At 39.3% G+C, this 19,857-nt stretch overlaps 1 protein-coding gene across 3 annotated transcripts in view; it reads right to left on the bottom strand.

Moving 5' to 3' along the window:
* The window catches only part of MAST4 (microtubule associated serine/threonine kinase family member 4), a 797,816-nt gene extending 781,106 nt beyond the window's left edge, over positions 1–16,710 (bottom strand). For all 3 annotated transcript variants that reach the window (XM_044663432.1, XM_044663416.1, XM_044663424.1), the window contains exons 1-2: positions 16,525–16,710; positions 16,294–16,476 (exon numbers count right to left, since the gene is read on the bottom strand). In XM_044663432.1, the coding sequence (XP_044519367.1) occupies positions 16,294–16,476; positions 16,525–16,710 (369 nt within the window). The remainder of the gene's footprint in view (positions 1–16,293; positions 16,477–16,524) is intronic.
* Between the last annotated feature and the right edge of the window lie 3,147 nt (positions 16,711–19,857).

A 19,857-nucleotide genomic window follows, 5' to 3' on the forward strand; every position in this document is an offset into this window, starting at 1 on the left:
TCCTTAAGAATGAGTTTCCTTCCTAGCTGTATGACCCTGGGCAAGTCCCTTAACCCCTTGTCTAGCCCTTACCACTCTTCTGCCTTAGAATCAATATACAGTATTGATTCTAAGATGGAAGAGTAAGGGGTTAAAAAAATGAGCTTTGTTTAATTTGTGGTAGCAGTGAAATGATCCTGGAACACTATTATGAATCCTTCTCTTTCTGTAAGCAAATCCACTTGATTGAGCCATTTATGTGATGCTTCAGTTACTATTGCTCATGTGGATGCTGTCCATATGGCCTTTCGCTTCCATTCTTGGATGCTAGCCATTTCAAACTCCTTAGGAAGGTAAAACAGTACCAGTTACATTAAATAGATCCAGCCTATGTATCATTATCAGCCTTTATTTACTATAACTGTAGGAAGTGAGATTTCTTGGTTAAGACACTATTTTCTGTACATTTTTAACCTATCACATAGTATGAAAATCAGTCTTTTTCCTTCTTTTTTTGGCAAGGAAATTCTTTTTCTATAGCTTCCTTGGGGGAAAACCTTTTTTATTGTTAAAATCCTATGATCCTTTATTTGTAGAAAGTATGAGTCAATTGTCATAAATTTCCTAGTCTTAAAATAGAATGCATAATACATATTGTATATTATTACACATGTACATATTAATATGAATGTTCACAATATATACTACATGTAATTATTTTGACATTGCATATTATATATGCACACATTGTACATTATGAGGTACACATACATATTATTACACTTTCGGACTAGAAAATGTATAATTATTATGACAATATCTACATCAATTGTCATACATTTTCTAGTCTCAAAGTATTATGTTTTGTTATACTTTATAATATGTTATATATAATTATGTGATGTGTTATAGGGTATAATATATATTACATATTGACATATATTTATATGTTCTATAATGTATTGCTATTATTAGGATCCTGTGTCAGGATCCATGATTTCATCATTATAGGAAGAGGTCTTAGTAAGGAAACTCCCTTTATCAATCCTCATACAATTTAGTCTATTTTTAAAATTTATTGATACTTTTTGTTTTTATGTTAGCTTCATCTGCAAATAAAGGTCTAAAATTTTTTCTGAGTTGCTAAAAGGTTAAATGATAACAATAGATAGCATTTATATAGAGGTTTATGGTTTGAAAAGGGCTTTACAAATAACTCATTTTATTTTCACAACAACTCATTATTGTGCCCACTTTATAGATGAAGAACCTGAGGCAGAGAGAAGCTATGACATGCTTAGGCCTATACAGCTAATAGTTGAATGTCTGGGGCTAAAACTGAACTCAGATTTTCCTAATTCCAGGTGTGTGGTGCTCTATCCACTGAGCCACCAAGATGCCTCAGAATCAGAGTCAGTATATGTCATGGGACTAAAATCAAGGTTTTCCTTACTCAGACATCCATCCATCCATCCCTCTATCTCTCCCTCTCTCCTATACCACACTTTCTCTTCATCATCATCATCATTGTGGTGATTTACATTTGTTTCATGCTTTAAAGTTTGGAAAGCACTTTACATAAATTTCATTTTCAGGATACTTTCACCTAAAACATTCTATACTATTTTCTTTTCTGTTACTGTTAATTTAAGTCAATATGAAAAAAATAAAGGGGGAGGGACAATGAGGTATAGAAGTTAACCAAAGATAAACTACAATTGTACATAGTGTACTAGGTATATTGTGTTGCTTTGGGCACAAATGACCATGCGTACATTGATGGTGGCAGAATTAAAATATCTTTATCAACTGATTTAAAAGATTATAAATTTCTGGCTTCCCAACATCAGTTTGATTTTCACCATCTAGGCTAGTTACAGCCACAATAAGGTAAAGAAAACAGCTTTAAAATGATTCTCCAGTTCTTATTGAGTTCAGCATGGTCCCTTACTCCAGCCAACCCCACTCCTGGAAGAAAAATGAAATGTAAGAAGACATACGGAGATTCCTTCTTTCTCAGTCTCCCTCTATCAGTTTTAGTGTATTTACAGATTTCTCTGAATACATAGGACATTCCTAGAACCTCTCCTATCTCTCATAGTACTATATGCATAGTAGGTCCTTAATTTATATTCTATTTTAACTCTATGAATTTTCATTCTTCAAAGCCCAAAGCAAGTTATCCCATCCCATCATCCACAAAGTAAGAAACTACAAAGGCATTTGCCTAAAACGTCAAGTCAGCTGTTTCAGCCAAAAGATCAGACATTATAAAGAACAATAAAGAAGAAAATGTCAGGGACCTGAAACTGGTGTCAAGATAGTTAAAATAACAAACTGAGTGAGCAGCTCAAGAAAGATGATTATATTGCCAGTTTTTCTTAACAACAGTTACAGATTTCTCACTTCCTGTATCTTAACTTTGTGAGTTCAGGACATAGTATATTCCTACAATTTAATGTGGTTAATGTTTTATTATCAAGTTAAGTTTTGCCTTTAAACACGTGATTTTTTAAAGGTTTATTGCTCTGTGTACCTTCACTAGATCCACTAGCAAAAATAACTTTCCAGCAGAAGACATCTTTCTTTTTATAATACAGCAACTTAGAGGAAAAAGGGAGTCACTTATAGCAAAATCTGTTGAATCTCATCTATCCATTAGGGAAGAAAGACCTGTAACAACCAGCCACAAACTTCAATTGACTCTAATTCCCTTTATAAAGTCAGCAATTGTTATCTAACTTTAACTAGCATAAATAAGCCAACTATATGAAAAGCCATTCACTAAAGTGGGATTCAAAGTTGACATGCCATGTTGATTTAAAACTGGCATTTACAGTAAAGAGATGGCATAAAACAGCAATGAAAACTATGGTAGAATCATAGATCACAAATTGATCTGGAATTGGAAGAGCTCTCAGAAGCCAAGTGTAACCCCCTCATTTTATAAATAAGGAGAGATGGATGCCTAAAGAGACACAGTTAAGAATAGAATTCAGGTTCTATGACTCCAAATTCAGTGAGAAAATTCAATGCTCTTTTTTCTATACAGTTTAACTGAATGGACTGAACTTAAACTCAGAAGGTGATGAATCTCTTGAAAAAGTACGAACCAAGGTCAAAAATGGAGCAGTTGAAAGTCTCTATGAGTAGCCTGTGTACTTCCAGCCTGGGCAAGATAAGGGAAACACAGTCTCAACAGAAAAAAAAAAATGTAAATTGATGAGGGGACAGCTAGGTGGCTGAATAGATTAAGAGCCAGTCCTAGATATAGAAGATTCTGGGTTGAAATGTGACCCCAGACACTTCCTAGATATATATGACCCTTGGCAAGTCACTTAACCTCTATTGCCAAGCCTCCACTGCTCTTCTGCCTTGGAGCCAATACTTAGTATTGATTCTAAGAGAGAAAGTAAGAATTCTTTTTTTTTTAGAGTAGGATAAGAAAGTCAAGGGTGGGAAGGTCTCATTTTTGGCTTAAGGAGCAATCAGGCTTTCCTTGAACAAACAGTACCTAACGTCATGGAGAAAGTTTCTAGTAAGTCCTTTCTAGGGATGGGAGATGTCCAGTATAAACGTATAAGGAGAAAGCAAAATTAGATTAGGGAGCAGTGAGTTGTGCAGTTTAACTGATATTTAATCACCCACATTTATATAGCACTGAGGATTATAAAGGGCTTTCCTCACAAAAATCCTATAAACTAGGCAATAAAAATTATTATCATCTCCATTTGTAGATTAAGAAATTGGAACAGAAGTGATCTATTCAGAATCACAAAGCTATTAAGGGTGGCTAAGATTCTAACTCTTGATTTGGGTCTTACACTAAGCTGCATTTGTGTTGTCAGTCATTTCAGTTGTGCCCAACTAATTTGTGATCCTATTTGGGGTTGTCTAGCAAAGATACTAGAGTGGTTTGCCATTTCCTTCTCCAACTCATTTTACAGATGAGGAAACTGAGACAAAGGGTTGTGACCCAGAGTCACATAGCTAGTAAGTGTCTATGAAGTCCCATTTGAATTCACTAAGATGAGTTTTCTTGACTCCAGGTCCAGAACTCAACCCATTGTACCTCCTATCTACTACACTTACATAGAATACACAACAGTAGATATTCAGATATAAGCCAGGAAAAGTAGATTGTGACCAGATAGTGGAGGGTCTTAAATCCTGGCATAGGTAAGTTATATTTTATTATACATATATATATGTATATATATATATATGCAATTATATGTATATGTAAGCAACCAATATAAGCAATTGGAAATCATTGAAGGTTTTATGAACCCTAAGTACTTAACACAGTGCCTGGCAAATGGTGGGCATTTAATAAATGTTTGTTGATTTTTAATTTACATTTAATAAATGTTCACCATAGTTTTGTTTCTTTGAAATACTCATTTTCTCTTAGGAAAAAAGAAGCAAATGAGCAAAAAACCCCTCAAAATCTGATGTCAGATCATATTTTTTTCTTTCCTTTTTGTTTGCAGTTATGTATAGGGTTTCCCCTCTATTTTAGAGTAAAGACCCACATCCAATCTATCAGTAATATATGGAGATAATAGGCACTGAGAACTATGACAATGACATATTACAAGATCCCCAGTCATCAAAGATTCAAATATGTTCTGCATACTGTGCTTACTAAGGCAGGAAAAGTATACTAATAAACTTCAAAAAGATTTTAAGCAACAAAAATTGGATCAAAGGGGGCAGCTGGGTGGCTCAGTGGATTGAGACCCAGGCCTAGAGACAGGAGGTTCTATGTTCAAATCTGGCCTCAGACACTTCCTAGTTGTGTGACCCTGGGCAAGTCACTTGATCCCCATTGCCTAGCCCTTACCACTCTTCTGCCTTGGAGCCAATACTCAGTATTGACTCCAAGACAGAAGGTAAGGGTTTAAAAAAAAACTGCATCAAAATTGGTTTTCAGATTAATTCTCAGAGAGCCAAAATATTCAACTAGCCAAAGTATCTCCTTCCTTAAAATTCTGGTACCTAGAGATAGTACTGTAATCTTTTGGCAAATTATTTTTGTTTGTTTAATCCCTTGATTATCTAGACATAAGCAAGGGAGATACATGAATTGAGAATGGTCAATAAAGATTTTAGTGTATAGGAGGGGATGATTAAGAGAGGTAAGCTGAAACAAGAACATTTTAGTTATAAATTTAGCTGGTCAATTCCAAATTTGATACAAATATAAATTGTCCTTATAAACAATCACACTTTTCAGAGCCTAGCTTTAATAATAATTGTCTTCACTGAGTATACACAAAGTTACATGGCGACCCTTCAAATTTAAAGACAGCTATCACATTATGGCACAATCAAATGTAATAGACTTTTCTACTAGCAGCAATGCAATGACTCAGTGCAATCCAGAGAATTTATGAGAATGAACGCTATCTACATCCAGAGAAAGAACTGTGGGAGCAGAAATGCAAAAGAAAAACATATGATCAATCACATAGTTTGATATGGATATGATTCTGGTTTTGATGCTAAAAGATCCCTCTACTGCAAATATGAATAACATGGAAATGGGTTTCAAACAATGATACATGTATAACCCAGTGGAACTGCTTGTCAGTTCTGGGAGGTAGTTCTTTATATGTAAAGAACTTACCTAACAGAAAAAAAAAAGACTGCTCATCTTTCTGTCCCCTAAACCTCCAAATCTTCTCTTCTCAAGGGTCAATATGATAGTTCCTTCAGCAGAGTCTTACAGGTCATAAACCAAAGTCATTTGCATCCTGGTTGCCTTCCTCCTTATTACTGTCCTTCCCAAAATGTGGCTTCTAGAACTAAATAACACAATATTCTCAATATGAACAAAAGTCAGAAAGGCAAGAGTTGTAGCTCTCATATGTTTTGATACATAATTAACATGCAAAATTAACCACTAACAAGCATGAAATATTTCCTCACCAAAATATTTCCATGCTTCAAAAAATTTATTTAAACTACATTGAATTTAGAAGAGTAAGCATATTATTAAAATATACATAGAAACATTTCTATATATAAATATGTTGGCATTAAGCATGTAGACAATCCCAATGGCTGAAATAGTGTGTTTCCCATTTTCTTTCCACCCTTCCCCCCTACATTTTCCAGGGTATATACTATGGAACTGGTGATTCGACATGTGCCATGGGAATGTCTGAAAAGGCAGAACTCAAAATGCTTATCACATTTTGAAATCAATTTTGAAAAACACCAGAATTCTAAACCTAAGGATGAAAGGCAAGGGAGGAAAAAAGTGGAATCCCTTTATTTCACACTTTATCAGCATTCTCAAGTTATATAGGTGGTCTGAACCATCAATTTTCAAATCTATGATTTTTTAAAATGTAGCAATTTCTATAGTATATGTTGAACCCATACAATTCAAACTCTGGCACATTAAACTTCACAGTACATACAAAAAAGCAAATTTGGTCTACTCGTGAACATTCCCTCCATTAGACAAACAGCAAAATTCCAGGCATAAGAATAAGGATCAGGGATTAGTGCTCCCAAACATAACTATCAAAGCTGAACTGCTATTACCCATGTCAGAATTTAAAGAGAGACATAGTACCAAAGAATATAAAATGTACCAGCATTTCTACTTACCTCCCCCATCTGTTTCCTGCTCATTTCAAAGTTCAGATCATTCAGTCAAGTCTTAAACATTGGAAACCATTAGTTTCTATATGTTAGAAATGAAGTGATGAGACCACAAGGAACCTGCACAAAATTCTTGCAGGTGGGCTGGATAGCTATGCAACTTTATTAGCGTGATCTATAATGGATTGTGTTCTGGATCTATGAGAGGGCTGGGAAAAGGAAGGAAACAAGCATCTCTATGTGCCAGGCACTGTGCTAAGTGCTTAACAAGCATCTCATTTGAGTTTCACAACAGCTCTGCAAGGTAGGTACTTTATTGTTCCCATTTTATAACTGGGGAAACTAAGGAAAGGAGGTAAAGTGACTTATCCAGGGTAAATAGCTAATGTTTGGGGTCGGATTTGAACAAAGGTTTTTCTGGCTCCAGACCCAGTACTATATCTTGAAAGAGAGAATGAAAGAAAGAGTGAGAAAGTGAGAGAGAGTTCTAAGTGTGTGTGTGTGTAAAACATACATATATTAAGATAGAAAAAAGATGTGCATATGTACATATGATTGCATATATACATGCAATATAGAAAGAGAGGAGAAAAAGAACTGTGTAAAATATACACACATTGAGAGAGAGATCCCTCTATATGTGTATACAAAGGTACTTGTGTGTGTGTAAAATAGAGAGAGAGAGAAAGAAGTGGGAAAAAATGAGGGGAAAAGGGAGAGAGAGAGAGGAAGAGAAAAAGAGGAAGACAGAGAAAAGGGGAGGCAGAGGGGAAAGGGAGAGAGTGAGAAGGCAAAGAGAGAGATAGAAAAGGGGCAAGGGAGAGGGAAAGAAAGAGAGGGAGAGGGGGAGAAATACAACGAGAGAGAGAGAGAGAGAGAGAGAGAGAGAGAGAGAGAGAGAGAGAGAGAGAGAGAGAGAGACCCAAGTTCAAATCATGTCTCAGACACTGGGCTTTACAAGTCTGGGTGACTCAGGTAGTTAGCCTTTTAGACTCGGTTTCCTCATCTGTAAAATGGGGAAGGAAATAAACATTTATATAGAGCCTACTTGTGCCAAGCATGGTACTAAATGCTTTATGAGTATTTAAAAAATGCCTACTTCAGTGGGTTATTATGATTCAATGAGATTATAGATGTAAATACATTGCAATCTTTGAAGCACAATATGTTATTCCTGTGTTCAAGGAAAACCATTAAAGAAAAAAGTAGGTTTAGTCACAAAAAGTTAATACAAAACCAAAAAAAAAGTCCACTGAGTTCAAAACTTTCATTTTATAAGGAAACTGAGGCCCACAGAGGTTAAGAGACTAATCAGAAGTCACAAAGGAGTAAGCATTGGAGACAGGATGATAAAATGTCCTTTAAGTGCTTGAGGGTCTGACTAAAAGGCAAGAATATTTTCAAATTCTATGTGTTTATGCAGAAACAGAAATTCATTTTGAATGAGTTCTTTGTCACTTCCTTCTCATTTCAAGAAATAAATCATGTCTCCATAGAATTATGGGATTATACTTGAAGGAAAGGGCCACACCCATCATTGGTGATCCTGTAATGCAGTTGTTAGCTGAAAGGACAGATGCGACTAGTCACTGAAGGTATGCGCAGGGCATTTTAGGATATTATTTAATAAATGGTCACTAAGAGCAAGCAAGGGTCCCGTAAACTAGAGAGACATAGTGTATTTAATAGAAGGCTTAATGAACCATACGCCATAAAACTTGTCTGTCTGTACATCATAAGAAGCACTGCCCCCATGAAATGAAAAGTGATACACCAGGTTTTATGCCCGACTGCTCATGAATAAGCAGCCTGCCTGGTACTACTAGATGTTTACACAGCAAAGTAGTTGATGTTGCAAAAATCCAGTGGATAAGAGACTTAGGGATTTCTTTTTGTTGCTGCTTTTGCCACTGACTTACTCTTCCTAGGTCTCTTTCTCCATATATAAAATCAGGGTAATATTGACAGCTTGACTCCAAATAGATTTATGGGGATTAAAGGGACATAAGTTCTTCAGTGGAAGAGCACTCCAGTATATAAAAACTAAGTAATAATAAATTACAGAAGCCCTCTTGGATTGAAAGATACCATATCATTTTCTCCTCCACGGGGCGTCATTTATTACATACATCACCAGGCTCTCTCCTTCACACCAAGATATCCCAATATAAGAAACTCTTTTCTTGGAGATGAGACATCTTATGATCATACAACAGCAATTACCAGTTCTTTCATAATAGCCTTCTCTACAAGGTATTTTCAGGGCAGGGTGTCAGGGGGCTGTGAATTTATTATCTTAATATTTTGGTAATTGCCTTTCTTTCAGACTGGGGCAGCGAATTGAAGTGGACAGAGTTCTGAACCTGCAGTCAGGGAGACTCAAGTTCCAGAGTTCAAGACTCACCTCAGACACTTACTACCTAGGCAGGTCATTTTGCCTCAGTTTCCTCATTTATCAAATGAGCTGGAGAAGGAAATGGAAAACTGCTCCAGTATCTTTGCCAAGAAAACCTTAATTGGGGTCATGAAGAGTTGGACAAGACTGAAAAATGATAGAATCACATTTCTTTCAGACTAGGTCTCCCTATCTCTCCTAGACTGGAAGTATGGAGGCCACTCAATAGTGATCCCATTGCTGATCTGGATGGAAGCTTAGAATTGCTCTATTTCTAATCTGAGACAGCTCATCCTTCTTTAGTCTGGGCAAGGCAGGCCCTCCCCCCTCAGAGTGTTCTGGGGTTCATGATATTGGTGCCAGCTCAAACTCCAGACCTCAATCAATCCACCAGCCTCAGCCTCCTCAGTAACAGGGTTTATCTAGTCACTATGCCCAATAATTATATTTCAATACAACTGTTGTTTTTATTTAGTTGTGTCCAACTCTTCAAGACCCCATTTGGGATTTTCTTGGCAAATGTTTTACAATTTCCTTATCCACCTCATTTGCCAGATGAGAAAACTGAGGCAAACAAGCTTACATAATTTGCCCAGGATTACACAGATAGTAAGTGCCCAAGGCTGGATTTGAACTCCAGTCTTCCTGACTCCAGCAGATAGAGCACCATCTAGTTTCCTTCATAATCCTATGTAAATATGTATTCTAAGATTGGGGTCTGTAAGCTCACCAGATTGCCAAAGGGAGTCCATGACACAAAGTTTTCCAGCCCTTGGTCAAAGGAGACACTGGGATGCAATAGAAAGAACACATAATGGATTTAGAGTCATAAGATCCAGGTTTAAATTCTAACTCTACTACTTACTGCCTACACAACCTTGAGCAAATCTCTTTACCACCATCTGCCTAGTTCATTATCTATAAAATGAAAGTACTGGCTGAGATGATGTTTAAGATTCCTTCTGATTCTAAATTTTGGATCCAATTCCTTCCACCTCCAAAGCTGTTATCCTATTACTAAGAGTGAATACATTTTAAGTTACTTCTCTATTATAGGTAAAAGGATTTTATATACCATGTGTGAAGCTCTATAATACAGTAGAAAACATGATCAATCTAGCACCACACAAGCTCGATTCAAATCTTAGCAGCAGAACTGACTACTTTTGTGACCTTGGGGCAACTCAAAGAACTTCTCTGGACTTTGGTTTTCTCATCTTTAAAATTAAGCAGCTAGGTGGTACAGTAGATAGAATGCTGGGCCTGGAGTGAGAAAGACTCATCTTGTTGAGTTCAAATCCAGTCTTAGACATTTACTAGCTGTGTGACCTTGGGAAATCACTTAACCCTGTTTGCCTCAGTTTCCTCATCTGTGAAATGATCTGGAGAAGGAAATAGCAAACCATTCCACTATTTTTACCAACAAAACCCCAAATGGGACCCAAAATACAATGCTGAAAAATGACTGAATAACAATAAGAACAAATGATTTCTAAAACCTTTCTACTCCAAATCTATGACTATGTAAGTTTTAGAGCACTAACACGCCCACCAATAAAGCCATTAGTTACTTGTACTCTTTTACAGATTTTTAAACATTTACAAAATAAATAATTTATTATTTCTTGGTTCTTTATTTCAAATTCCAGTGCTTAGCACAATATCTGGTACACAGCAGGCACTTAATAAATGCTAATTGAATGACTGACATTGGAAGGATGGAAGAAAGGAAAATGGGAAGCATATGGTCTTTAAAATTACTCTATTTAGCCAAACCTTCCATCTTGGTCCATCTGGCCAGACAAGCTCTCTTCTCCTCATTTGTGGTAGTACACAGATGTTAAAGGTTCCATAAACTGACAGGACTAATCTCAGAACAATTCCCCCTCAGAATGATTTCAAGGTAAGTAATTCCCCTGGAACTTACAGCAGAAGCAAACATTTCATGGTAGCTTAGCTTTGTCGATCTGTCAACCCACACCTCAACACTACCCCCCTCTTTCAACCTGTCCATCCATTAATATTCTCCATTAAGGAAAATACCATTCTTAGAAAAAAGTCACAATGAAAAGTGGCATTCATGCTCACCCTTACAGATCTTTAAACCAAAGGACTTCGATCTCCTTCTAAAGCAAATCAAAATTAAAATTAAACACACGAAATGTATTTCTAATGCTTCAAAGGTGATATTATTATTTTTAAAAGATACTAACTTTTAAGGTATAATCATTCTTCAGGATCCAAAACATCTTTTCTTACTCAAAATATATGAAGTCTTCAATATAAAACAGTAGATGAAGGAGCAAAATCTCAAAAATAAATTTAATGAGCAATTCTTTATATTTCCTGAGCTAATGTTGTTCAGGCCAAACACTTCTCAGAACTCCAGCATTCCCTATTTGATCACCTTAGATGACAACAGTGATTCATTCACTCCCACCCCATATCTATAGGAGTAGGGAAGAAGTGCTAGGTCTTCATTCATTTTCTCTCCTTAGTTTCTTGGTTAAATAAGGAAACTAGATCTGTGATTCTAAAGATGCCAATTTGTTCCAAATCTTACCTAATTATCATTTTCAAGCTGTGACACTGGGCACATTTATAAAAAGGTAATATGTCCCAGCAAATGGCCCCAAAATACATTTTTTAAAAAAACTTGTTAAAATACTCTCCCTATATTAAAAAGCATGAATTTTTGACAGGAAGGTAAGGGAGTCCCAATTCCTCTTTACATTGGCATTTGGGAATTTCACCAAAAAGTTTTATTTGTCTAAGCAGAATGCAGAAGATTCCCAAAAGTTTTCACCCAATGACTTTAATTTCAAATTTTAAAGGGATCCAAATAGAGTTAATTTCAGCAGGGGGTTTTTTCCCCATTAACTTTCAGATACTATGAGTTCCAAGCCTAGGATAGCTCCAAAGAACCCCTAAACCTTTAAACAGACCAGACCATCAAAACCCTATTAAGTGAGTGGGGGATGGGAGGGGAAAGATTTAAAGCAATATCCAAATTGTTCTTGCCATCAGTCAGGAAACAGAAAACAGAGTTAGGTATAAATAACCCATTTTATCTTGAGGTGCTATCCTTTTAACTGCCATCAAAGCCCTTTTCTGCCATCTGGCCAGTCCCTGGTTCTAATACACAAGAGTACCAATAAGACTAGGTATCTCCTCAGTACTATACCTCTATTTCCATTCTAGCTGGCAAAACTTAAAGCCTTTTTTTCATCCTACTCCAAGTGTGGGCTGTTTAACTTCTTGGTTTAAGAACTACAGAATTTAAGCATCATAATTTACCAATGTCTGAAGCTTGATAGTCATCCAAACCACAAAATGTAAAGTTATTTTCAAAGGTGGTATAATCGTTTTTCTCCAGCCAAAAGCAGATGTCAAAAAATGTTTTTCAACCCAAAATAGTTAGTTACTATAGGATCTTCCCGATGTAATCACCTTCATTGCCAGGAGGGATGCCCCCCCTTCTCTCAAAACCCTCAAATTCATAAGATTAAGGGATAAGTAGTAAAGGTCAGACATAGTTTATTTAAATAAAAAATTTAAACTATACCAGCTGTGGTTTATATGTTTAATCTGAAGTACAGGAAAACTTGAAGTTGTGCCATATAAAACTAAAGTATTACTTTTAAAGCCAAGAATGATTAGAGTTTCTTTAAATTCCATTGACAATAACAAGATATAATATTAAATTATTGAACGACTGCCGACTTCCTTAAATATAATCTGTTGAAAAGTCTTTCAAGTACATCATAGTAATGTTAAATTTTCTAGCAATGATTAGATTTGCTGAGTTATGAGAATTTTCAAAAGTTAACCTTCAAAGCTAGACTTTAGTATTTTTATTAGAAATCTAGGAGAAAATCTTAACAATTGCAAAATTTAAATTAGGGAGGAAAAAGTTGTTCCAGATTTCAGATTACACTGATTTACTAATCTTACTTTTATTCCATTCTTTGCCTGAGCAGGTGAAAAAAAAAAGACTTATCTCCAGATTCATTCTAATAAGACCACTAAACTGTGGCAAACAACTATCCAGACCAAGAAGTTTTCTCTCACCTCAAATTTTAGCAAACATGAAGAAATGTCAACATAAGAGCTATAAAATAGAAACTGAAATTTACTCTTTCCTTTAAGAATAATGCATACTCCCTTTCAAGAAAAATTACTCATTTTTAATTGTGTCCAGTTTCTCAGAACAAAAGATTCTTTGCCCTTATAATTTTTGAGGTCGCCAATACAATATTGCAAGTTATTATATAATTAACATATATCAGTTTACATTACATTGTCCAGATTTCACAGACCACAAATGTTCATTTTTTTAACTTTTTTTCATCAGTAAACCTACACAACATATCCACATGAAATAAGTTATCAGGATTCCCTACTTCAGAGGCAAGGCAACATAATTTGTCCAAGGCTAGGCAATAAATCAGCAGCAGAATTGGAATAAAAAGTGAGAGGTTCCTGACTCTCAGTACTGTGAGGCTGACCACAACTAGACTCCTATAGGGTTAATACAAGGCAACCCCAATGTTTCCCCTCTAAAATAAATATTAATATTCCTCTACTACAGACCATTTCTGGTGTCCTGAAGGTGACCCTGATTCTTAATATCTGTGCCAGCAAAACATAGGGTCTGGCTGGCCCTACCAAGCTAGGAAATTTTCAAGTAGGACCTCAAGGATGTCTAATGAGCATTAGGTTAGTTACCTGTGGAGTAGTCTGGCTCATCACCAGGAGATAAAGGGACCACCAACTAATGGGTTTTTTTTGTTTTGTTTTTTGGCCATAGCAATTCAGTAAATCATCTACTAAGACCCAGAGGAAGAAGAATATACGTTGCTGAAACTGCAGAACTTTGGTAAGGTCTACCATTCTTACCGTGTACAATGCATGATAAGGTGGGGAAAGATAACTAGATTGAGAGTCAAAAGACTTAGGTGTTGTGAATTGTTAATGAAACTATGGGTAAATCAATCTCAAAGGACCTCAGTATTTTCTTATGCAAAACTAGGCAGTTGGACTAGATCAAGGGTTCAAGGACCATTATCATGGTCCATGGCACATGAATTGGGAAGGGGAAAAGCTACAACTTTATTCCCACTAATATTTAGTTTCCTTCATAATCTATTCTGAGAAAAGGTCCATCATACTGCCAAAGGGGTCCAATGGCTTAAATAAAAAGGTTAAGAACCCATGGATAAGATGTTCTAACAATAAATTAGGACTTCAGGGCAGGTCAACAAACATCAACTTGTGTGCCAACCAATGTGCATTCTCTAATATCGCAGTGCTGGTCAAAACAAACTCCAGAGCCAAACCTTTCCCATCCCTTAGTTCCCCAGGCCAGAATATATCTATCCAGTCTTAAAAGTACTGATCCTAAGTCTGAGTCCATCTGTTCTGAAATATAGAATACAATACATTAAAACATAAAAAAGGTGATCTTAAAAATAATCAAATACCTCATTTTATGGAGGAAACCAAGGCACAGAAAAGTAGCTTTATGGAAAGCCAGATACCAGTTCAGTTTCAGGACTTGGGTCCATAACAGCCCTAGAAATCTGGTTCACCCTGAGATCTCCTGGCCAATTTCCTTAGGAGGTACAACCCAAGATCAGGCAATAGTACAGGTAATCTTGTACATTTTGGTCTATGTTCTCTCTCATTCTAGAATGTAAGCTCCTTGAGAGTAGAAGCTGGGTTTATATCTCTTTGCATCCCCAGTTCCTAACAGTGCTGGAATGATTATCTCTTGTATAATAATAAGAATCTCTTAAGTCAAACTTCTTTCCTGGGGTGGGAAAACTAAGGTGTTGGTTTTCAGGGCTATGGACTTCAGGAAATCTTTTATTTTTATTTCTGTCAGAGATTTTACCAAAAAGATCAAAGGTAGAAAGAATGCTATTTCAGCCTGAAAAATTCATTTCAAAGGGAGGCAATTTATGGTCAGTTATTTTTACTACTCTTTCTAATAGGCCAGTAAGCATTTGTAAATCACCTACTAAGTGCCAGGCACTATGCTAAGGCTGGGAATACCTCCCTCTCCCCCTCAAAAAAATCAAAAAATTCTCCTGACCCTCCAGGAGCTCAAAATCTAATGGGCTAATCAAGCCAACTTCCCCTTAAGAGATGTCTATATAAACAACTTTAAAGCCACCCTGGTCTTAAGTTTAACAGCTGCATTCCAAAGGCATCAAGTGAGGCCTGGGAGGACAGGGAAGCTGGAAAACCATGGGACCATCAAATTAATCTATTGGCAAGACAAGGAATCATCAATTCTGTAGGAAAATCTTTTCTGAAAGCCAAAGACTGCATTTTAAGCCATAGGGATCAAAAAGAACAGCATCTTTCAGAAGGCAAATCTTTTGCCAAAATAGCTTTTTAAAAAGCCCCCTCGGCAAGAACAAAGCATGAAGTAGTAGAGATGCCTGGGAAGGCACCTCTCCACACTGCCTATCCAGTTCCCCAATAAGAACACCACTGTTGCCATACCAAGCCACCTGCCCGGCAATTCCACCCACGGGGCAGAGGGGAAGAAAAAAAGGGGGGGGAGAAAGGGGACCCACGTGAAGTTTCCGGAGCAAGAAACTCCCACGACTTAGGCGAGAGAGACTAGGTCAAGACAGTTCCCAGGGAGGCCAGCTGTGCTCCCTAGGCTCCAAGAAACGTTCCATCATCCCCTGGCCTCCTTAAGCCTGCCCTCCCCCATCTCCCCCCATACCTCCTCCACACACACCCACTACCACAACACACCACATGTTCCCTGGGCGACCTGGAGCTTCAGTGGGAAAGCAAGGATCCCAAGCACCATTCAGGAAGGGGGGGGGGGTAAATATATGCAAGAAGATTATATACCTATATGTATGTCTACACAGAGATGTTAAACAACGTCTTTAAATGGCCAGCTGCACGTAAGCTCATCGTGTAAACACATATATGAAGCAACCAGATAGATATAGTTAGAGAAAAGTCAGTGACCCCTAAAGCAAAGCAAACACCCCCTCCCCCAAAAAGCTGTCAGTATCCCTGGCCCTGGACAGTGAGATGCTGGAGAGCATTGGGTATGAGAAAGACCACCAGGGACCCAAAACCTCGAGTGGCGCAATGAGCTTAGGACCCCTTCCCATTAAGCCTCGCAACCCCTACTCCGCCTCGCTTAACACACACCTCGCCCCCATCCCCTCCACTCTGGGAGCAATGTTCGCCCTGGGCAAGCCGCTGCCAGGGCGCAGGGTCCAAGACCTGGGAAAGGGAAGGAGAAGCAAGGAGAGAAACCTCACCTCCTCATCTTGTTCCTCCTGCGATGCGCCACCGCGCTCAGCCCCGGGCAGCAGGGCTCCCAGGCACCCGGACTGCCCGGCCGCACCGCGATCCGCCTGCGGCTCCAACTGCTGCCGCCGTAGGGCTTCTCTCCGCCCTTCTGCGCCCGGAGCTGGCGGGGCAGGAGGTGGCTGCTGCTGCTGCTGCTGAGGCTGTTGCTGCGGCTGCTGCTGCTGGATGACCAAGGAGGCGATCTGGCCACTAGGCTCTCCTTCCTCTGACAGAGTTTCGGAGCCAGAAGAGGACTCAGACGAGGAGGTACAGGGGGACACGTTTGCGGCGGGAACGTCCGCCGGAGTAGGGACCAGCCTGCTGCTACTGCTGCAGCAGCCGCGGCGGGGCACGGGCTCCGGTGGCTCCGAAAGTTTCTCGCCCATTTCCCTCGCTCTCCCCGAAGTCCAGCCCGGGCACCCACCGAAGGGCACTGTCCCTCGCTCGGGGAGACGTCTCGGGGCACCCACGTCAGGGGCCCACGGCTGCCGAGTGCATTCCGCGCTGCTTAGCCTCCAGCTCGCTCTCACTCTCTTCCCTCTGGCCCAGTGGGAAGAGGCGCGCACGGCGGTCCGGGGGGAGCCCAGCGAGCTGCTACATGGCCAGCTCGGGGCCGGGAGACATCGCTGCCAAGTTTGCTGCTCCGGAGTCGGCGGCGGTGGCGCTGCTGCTGCTGTTGCTGCTGCTACTGCTGGTGCCGGAGCTGGGGAGGCGGCAGCGTCGTGTGGGGACTCCTGTGCGCAGGGACATGCTAAGCAGGCGCCACCAGCGACTCCTATCTCTGCCGTTCCCTCCCGCGCCCGCTTGTCCGACCTCCTTTCTCCTCTAGCGACGGCTGCCCGGGCTGGAGCTGGAGCGGCCACCGCTCCTTTGGCTAAACCTGCCTCCGGACCCGAGCAGGGGCTGGCGGGGTAGACGGGCAGCCGCCCGAACCAATGGAAGGACTGGCTGTGGGAGGAGGCTGCTGCGCCCGGAGTCGCGGGCGGGCTGGCGGGCGTCAGGTAAAGGCGGAGAAAGGAGGGACCCCTGGGAGAGGCCCGGGGCTGGGCTCCGCGGGAGTGCAGGGGGCCGGGGGTCCCAGGCTTTCGGGCTTGGAGTTCTACAGGAACCGGGAGACAGCAGACTGATGGACCAGAGCCAGGACACTTGACGGAAGCTTCCAAACTTGGAGAAAATTGTGAAAGAAGTTGCTGGCTGGCCCTGAAGGCGGCAGAGGGTGGCTGAGAGCTTCTGCGGAAGGTCTCAAACTCATACTTGCTGGGGAAAAACTCTCTGGCCAAGGCCCAAGTGAGACCCCTTCGAAGGAAAGCCAGGCATTGGTCTTGAGATACCTGGTCATTAAGAAAGTAGCCAGTTTTTATTGAAAATTGGAAATCCTCAAGTTCAGTTTTCCAAAAGCTGAATTTCCATCTCTGTTTTTGCGGGTAACCTCGAGGACAATCCATTGGAAGCAACTGGCCACCAACGAAGTTTTCTAGAGAAGAAGAGATAATGCTGTCCAGCATCCCTTTTCACCCCTGCCGGGGTCTCACATACACCAGCACCAGCTAAGTCGACAACTTAACTGGGTGCCTTCATCAAGGTTCGCCTTTTACCAGCCCTGAATTGGGCGTACAGAACAGTTGTTTGGATTTTCCCTTGAGTTCCCTTTCACGCTTTCTATTTGGCTTAAAGAAATAAAGAAACTACCATCCCCACGCAGAGACCAATGGTAGTTTGCTTCTCCAGGCCTTATTCAGTAGTAAGACCCAACTTACCATTGAGTATCAATACCTAACTGTGACTGTAGGACAGGAATGATTATGGCCAGCTGCTCCCCTATCAACTCTAGCAATCAACTTCTTAATTGATAACAGCTCTAAAGCATAGACACCAACAATTCATTTGACCAGCATTTTTGACCCTTGTTTTCTTCACATCATCCTGTGAGGTGGGTCTTCTCTGTATGATTATCCCCATTTTAAAGATGAAAAAAAATATGGTTTGGAGAGGATGGGACTTGCCCAGGGTCACACAGTCACACAATCCTACCCAGATTACTTTGTATATATTTTCCATTTATTTGGTCATATTACTTCCCTTGTAGAATGTAAGTTGGCAAAGAGAAGGATTTTGGAGAGGAAGGGAAAGAAGGTAGTTAGTTGAATGATCCTAGCACAGTGCCACCTATTTTATAGGTATTTAATAAATTCTTGAGGATGGATTATTTAAGGATATAAACCTAGAATCAAACCCAGATCTTCCAAGTTCCCTCTGTTTTCCACTATTCCTTTTGTCTCCATTCCCATTGAGTTTTCGCAGTGTGATTTGATACACTAAGAGAAGTCAGTTCATCAATACACATAAGTTCATCAATACGAATAAGTGTTTGAGTTAGGGAGTTCCTGGCCTAGAAGACAGAGAAACTTTATATATATATATATATATATATATATATATATATATTCCTAGATTGCAAATATCCTGAGGGCTCTTGAGGGACTAAGCCTTATTTAGTCTTTTATCTCCTAGGGCTAGTGCTCAGCTCAGAATTAGCCCTTAATGAATGCTTGTGGAATTTAACCCTTGAATATTTTTTTGTAATCAATCTCTTAGCATTTGAAGGAACTGCTGGTTAGTAGTTTTTGGAATAAAGATTTTCTTCCTATTTTAATTTCCTTTATAGATTAAAAAAATGGTAATTCAAATTTGTCCTCAGACACTTCCCAACCATGTGAACCTGGGGAAGTCACTTGACCCCCATTGCCTACCCTTACTACTCTTCTGCCTTGGAGCCAATACACAGTATGACTCCAAGACGGAAGGTAAGGGTTTAAAAAAAAATTTTTTTAATGTTCATGTTGATGCATCAAAGTACATCAGTTGGTATACTTTGGTCCTCCAAGTTTTCTGGTAAGCAAATGTTCTTATCATCTCAGAGTCACTAAAGAGCCTCTAATGTTAGAAACAGTTCTTGGTTTGGAATCTATTGAAGAAAATTGCTTTCAGCTAAGCTGTTTTGCTTGAACTTTGGAAATTTGGAAAATTGACCAATTTTGCCCACTATTATTGGGCAGTGAGATTTGATGACATGATATCCTCATCAGGAAAAAGAAATTGGATAGACTTTCATTGCCCCTGAGAAAAAAACAGAGGGTCTGGGAATGGTAGATATTCTCTAGTCTAGAACATGAAAACTCTGCAGAGAATAAAAGGACAATGATACTGGTGACTTAACTTCCTGAGGAGTATAGATCTTCTGTAAGCAAAGCCTCTGCAATTATTTCTAACCCAGACCCTCCACCTGTGTAAAGAAGAGTACCAGTCTTTATCTGAACTCATCTGTCACTAATTCTCCATAATGGAAATTTAAAAAAGAATTAAGGTGGTTTTAACTTTAAGGACTAAGGGTTAGGGAAGAAGAGAGTCAGCGATGGAGTTGTCTGGATTATCACCAAATAATTCAGTACATCAGAATTAGAGAGGACCTCCTCACTCTCCAGTTCCAACCATACCCCACAAAGAATAGGCATTTTAATACACTCAGCTTGAGG

The sequence above is a fragment of the Gracilinanus agilis genome, chromosome 1 (assembly GCF_016433145.1).
Source record: "Gracilinanus agilis isolate LMUSP501 chromosome 1, AgileGrace, whole genome shotgun sequence".
NCBI lineage: Eukaryota > Metazoa > Chordata > Mammalia > Didelphimorphia > Didelphidae > Gracilinanus > Gracilinanus agilis.